Genomic DNA, 5,007 nt, shown 5'->3' with positions numbered 1-5,007 from the left:
TCCTTCCCCTTGGGGGGGGGGGGGGGTGTTGGGGGTGTCACCCCATGGACAAGGCATCCCACATGTCCCTTGGCACCGGCGCCTGGCCTGGTCCTGCATGGAGCCAAGACAAGAGCTTAGCTTAGTGTCTCCCCCTCCTGGTGCTTCTCCCTGCAAAGAACCCAGGAGTCCTGCAAGCCAGGGGCATGGGAGCAGGACCCTGGGGACACGACTTTGGGCCAGAAGAGACTCCCAGTAGAGGGGGGAGTAAGATCTGGGGGGCACTAGCAGAGCTGGGAGGGGGGCATGGCACTACCAGGGGCAGGGAGAGCAGCAGAGTAGGGGCAGGAGAGCGGGGTGGGGGGCACCATTAAGGCCATGGGGAGCAGGGGCTGGAGGTACCAGCTGCCCCTGGAGCTGGCCCTCCCTGCCCAGCCTTGGGGCGCTGTGCCCCCAGCACTCCTCCCCTGGGCACTTCCTATCCCTGGCACAACCTTAAGCAATACCAAGCCAACTGGGGGCCAGCACTCCTGGGTCCTTTAGAAAGACCAAGAGGGGGGAAAGGGGCACATCCTGGGTTTTTTCCACAGCGCAGGAAGGAGAGTGGGGCCTCGAGCGAGGGCGCCTGGGTTTGTTTCAGACACGGGACACCACATGGGCGGCATTCAAGACAGAGCTGCAGTGGCCCTAGCCCTTGGGGATTTGGGAGCCGTGGGCCCATGGGGCCCCCAGTTCACTGCAGCCTGTTCCTTTCCCCTGGGGTCACTGTTGTGTGCATGATGCTGCACATGGCTCCTGGTTCAGGGAGACACTTTTGGGGGCCCAGGATGTTTCCTGCCTCTCCCAGCTGGGCCCGTCTCTGCCACGGATCCTGCTGAGCACCAAGGCCATGTGTCCCATCCTAGGACCCATCTGCCAGCACCTTGGGGGCCCTAGCCTGGCCTCCTTGGGCTGTGGAAAGCAGGCACGAGATGTCCACATGGGCCCCCAGCCTGAGCCCCTGTGGGAGCGGGCAGGGCTCAGCGCTAGGGGAAAGCGGACTTGGGCCTGGCCTGCCCTGGCCCTCCCATGGTCCCTGCCCTGCCACTCTCCTGGTACTGTACATAGTGTCACCGCCACCATGGCTCACCCCACGCGCCCCATCCTTGGCCCTCCTCTCCCACCGTGCTGTGCCGTCGTGTCTCCCAGCAGCTCCGCATCCCGACGCCAGCCCACGCGCATGTACCGGCCACGCGCACCGCGAATTAAAGGAACCACATGAGCAACCACCCGAGGCCTGAATGCCGCGTGCCGGCTCTGCCTGCCCCTCCAGCCGGGGGCTTCAAGCTTCCCCAAAGGGAGGCAATGCCAAAAAATGCTTGTTGGTGGAGGGGAGAGCCAGGACACCTGGGACCCGTATCCGTTCCTGGGGAGGGTGCAGGAGGGTCAGCCTGGATCCAGGACCAGAGGGTGATCTACTGGTTTGAAGGGGGTTGGGGGGGTCCTGAGATCCAGGACTCTTGGGTTCCTCCTGGCTCTGGTGGGAGAAGCAATTGTGGCTAGAAAGAGGGACCCCAAGATCTAGGACTCCTGGGTCCTCCCTGCCTATGGGGGAAGGCAGCAAGGGAGGTAATTGGGGCTAGGAGGGGTAGGGGGTCCTGATTCCTGGGTTCTCCCTGGCTATGCGGGGGCAGCAAAACGCATAATTGTGACCAGAAGTGTGTGGAGGGAGGGCAGGGGACTCCTGAGATCCAGGACTCCTGGGGTCTCCCTGGTTCTGGTGGGGGTGAGGGCAGTAATCATGTTTAGGAGGAGGTCCAAGATCCAGGACTCCTGGGGTCTGCACCAGCTCCTGCTGGGGTCCAGCTGGCCCCAGACACTGGGGAGGGGCCCAGCACTCGTGGCTACAACACGGGATGCCTGGGGGCCTGGTTTGCTGGACAGGGAGGGGGCACCCTGCTCCTCTTCTGCAGCAGGTGCCAGGACCGGGAGCATTACGCCCATCAGAGCCCCCGGCAGGATCGTGGTGCCGGCAGCTCAGCCCTGCCTGCCCTGGTGTAGACGAGGCTCCGCAGCTGGCGGGCCGGGGTAAGGAGCAGCGCGGCCTGAGAAGAAGATCCCTTTAATACAGATCCCATGGGCTCCAGCCCGGCCTAGCCAGTGCCCCCCGCCCGGCCCAAGTGCTGGGAGCGGGGCAGCAGCCCCCAGCGTGGAAGGGAGGGCCACAGGGGGCGTCCGTGCAGCTGCCCCACGGCTCAGCGGCAGGCGAAGGTCATGGCCATGCAGGTGGCGACGGGAGCTCGGGAAAGTACCACCGGGGCCATCCCGCCCCATTCGGCACCTGCAGAGAGAGCACGCAGTCAGTGCTGTGGGACAGGACCCCCCCCGGATCCAGGGTACCTCTGCCCACCCCCGGATTTGTCTGCCCACCGCCCCTGGGCACCCTCATCCACTCTCTGCTCCCCAGGACTCCCCAGCTCCTGCACCTAGACCTTCAAGGACCCCCACAAACTCGTACCTACTCGGCCGTCGGCACCTTCTGGCCTATGGAGCCCGTCAACGGGGCGGGTGAGCCTGGTGGCTCCGTGGCCTGGTCCTGCCTAGTCGTGGCCTGGCTCCTGGCCCCCGCTGCGTCTGACAGCTTCTCTGCAAAACCGGCCGGGCAGGAGTATGAGCTTAGCACTGTGCAGGGGCCAACTCCCCCCCTGCCCCCATCGGGGACATAACAGAGCACCCCCAAGCTCCCCTCCGCCATGCCCAGCAGGGCCAGTGTCCCCCCAGGGTCCCAGAGCCCCCTGGTTCTGCAGCCTGGGGGTGACCGGAGATGTGTGGCTGCCCTGAAGGACGTGCCCTGGTGCTCGGGGCTTGTGCCCCCTGCCCTGGCACCTAAGCTGCCCCGTACCCTGCACTTTACTCACTGCCCTCCGGTGCCACCGGGCCTCCCCCCTGGGCTCCCAGCCGGGCCAGGCCTGGGGACAGGGGGCAGGTGCCCCCGGGGCTGTGGCTGTGGTCTGTGTCGCCCTGCGGGCAGCAGGCCGGGCTGGACTGCTCCTGGTTCTTGGCGCCCGGCTCCTCTTCCTCCTCCTGCTGCTGCTTGCATAGGTGATGCTCCACCATCATCTGCAGCTCTGCAAGGGAGACGGGTGCCAGGGGCAGCCTAAAGGGGGTGCTCCTGCCCCCCCGGGCCACCCACACTATCCCCCAGCTCAGACCCCACCAGCCAGAGCCATCCCAGTGCACCCCTCTGCCCCCGGGACCCCCCAAAGTGGGGCTCTGCCCCCATGGCTGGTGAGAGCCAAAGGCAAGGGGCAGAGTGGGGGCAGCTAGACCCCCGCAACCCCGTGCCTGTTATATTAATGCAGGCGCAGGCATTAGGTGCTGCCTCACCTGGAGCCACGGGACGGCTGCCAGGGCGTCATGGCCCATGGCTCCACAGCCACCACCCAGCCCTGAATGCAGGGAGGGGACCCGCAGCAAGTCGCAAACAGGCTCCTGGCAGCTGCAGCATCTCACAGCCAAATATTTAGGCTACGGCTTCCTTTTAAGACCCCTGGCCAAGCCTGCACCAGGCCCCCACGAGGCTTCAGTCCTGGCTCTCAGCACCATCCTTCTTCCCAAGCCCCTTAGTGGCTCTTGCTGCTGCAGCCGGGAAGGACCAGGAAGCCCCAAGTCCAGGCATGTGGGTGTAGTCAGACCCATCTCCTGCAGGGCCAAGGGTCAGGGGAAGGGTCTCTAGGGGGTGCCCACATCCCCAGGCTATGTGCTGGGCACCGAGGTGCAAGGGGGCAACCAGAGTGGCAGGGACCCCATGGCAGGAGCCAGAAAGACTGGATGGCAGGGAGGGAAGGGCCAGGAGCAGCATGCTCATACAGCGCCGAGCGCAGCAGGGCGGGGCCCCGTCTGCCCCTCCCAAGGACCCACCACGGCCCTGGCAATGCAGAGGGGTGGGCAATGCGCTCGGGGCTGTGCATGCACATTGCTCCTGGCTGTATCGGCTCCGATCCCTCCTGGGTCCCCCACTGGCAAACCATCCCTCCAGGATGGGGGCCGTGTCCGCCGAGGTAAGCCCAGCCCGAGCGGGAGTAGAACGGAGTCAGGAGGAGCCGGGGGCACGGGCTGAGCCCGAGAAGGGGGCGAGAAGGCCAGAGCGTGTCCCAGAGGTGCCAGCGTGGGACAGGGTCATGGTGCACCGCGCCGCCATGGCAGGAACAGTACCTTTCATGGTGGGAGTGGTGCGCGAGACCTTCTTCCTCTGCCGCGGAGACATGGACGTGCCCGACTGGAAAGGAAGGAGAGGTGAGTCACTGAGTGCCGGGGGGGGCACAAAGCCCACACCATGGAGCTGGGGGCCTGGCTGTGCTGGGACCTGCTGGCACCTCTGGGCTGGGGGGCACAGCTCTGTCACGGCTGGCACAAAGATCGCATGGCCCAGCGGTCAACCTGAGGACACGGGATCACGCTCTGGGCACCATGGCACTCACTCCTAGCCTCACCCCTCCCCAGAAACACAGTCTACCAGCACCCATACACCCCTTCCCCGCCTCCCGCCCCCAATGGGCACAGCCTCTCATCCCAACACCCGCGTGCTTCTTTCTTTGCATGCCTGTGCATGCACATGTGTGTGCACACTGTTGGACAGTGCTGGAAACCCCCCACCCTGGCCCCAGGGCTCATGCCAGGCTGACCCAGGCACCCAGCACTCTCCTGCCAGCGGGGTGCCCAGGCCTTGCAGGGGGCAGGGAGGTGCCTACCTTCAGCAGGGGGTTAGGGACCCGGTCCTCATCCACCTCTGTGGGGTTAGCATGGAGACAGGTGGGGGGAGAGAAGGAGCGACAGGTTAATAGGGTAGCTGCCACGGTGGGATCTTGTTGCCACAGCAATGCTGGCAGGGGTCTCCCAGCACCCAGGGGCAGCGCCCTGCTCCAGTGCTCCCTGCCCCAGCTCTCACCCTCCCTGGCAGGATAAGGCATGGGGGGAAGTCAGAGGGGACTTCTGCTTCTCTGCACCCCTGGGACCAAGCTGGGATGTCACTGCCATGACAACCCGCCC

The 5,007-nt window shown here is 65.5% G+C and overlaps 1 protein-coding gene across 2 annotated transcripts in view; it reads right to left on the bottom strand.

Moving 5' to 3' along the window:
- Window positions 1–2,067: 2,067 nt before the first annotated feature.
- PPP1R1A (protein phosphatase 1 regulatory inhibitor subunit 1A) overlaps window positions 2,068–5,007 on the bottom strand; it is a 12,819-nt gene continuing 9,879 nt past the window's right edge. For both annotated transcript variants that reach the window (XM_025191488.1, XM_014525534.2), the window contains exons 3-7: window positions 4,710–4,747; window positions 4,174–4,237; window positions 2,877–3,086; window positions 2,477–2,604; window positions 2,068–2,299 (exon numbers count right to left, since the gene is read on the bottom strand). In XM_025191488.1, coding sequence (XP_025047273.1) covers window positions 2,477–2,604; window positions 2,877–3,086; window positions 4,174–4,225 — 390 coding nt within the window. In that variant the 5' untranslated portion in view covers window positions 4,226–4,237; window positions 4,710–4,747 and the 3' untranslated portion in view covers window positions 2,068–2,299. The remainder of the gene's footprint in view (window positions 2,300–2,476; window positions 2,605–2,876; window positions 3,087–4,173; window positions 4,238–4,709; window positions 4,748–5,007) is intronic.

The sequence above is a fragment of the Alligator sinensis genome, unplaced genomic scaffold (genome assembly GCF_000455745.1).
Source record: "Alligator sinensis unplaced genomic scaffold, ASM45574v1 scaffold149_1, whole genome shotgun sequence".
Classification (NCBI taxonomy): Eukaryota; Metazoa; Chordata; order Crocodylia; family Alligatoridae; genus Alligator; species Alligator sinensis.
This window is presented reverse-complemented; position numbering and strand designations above follow the sequence as displayed.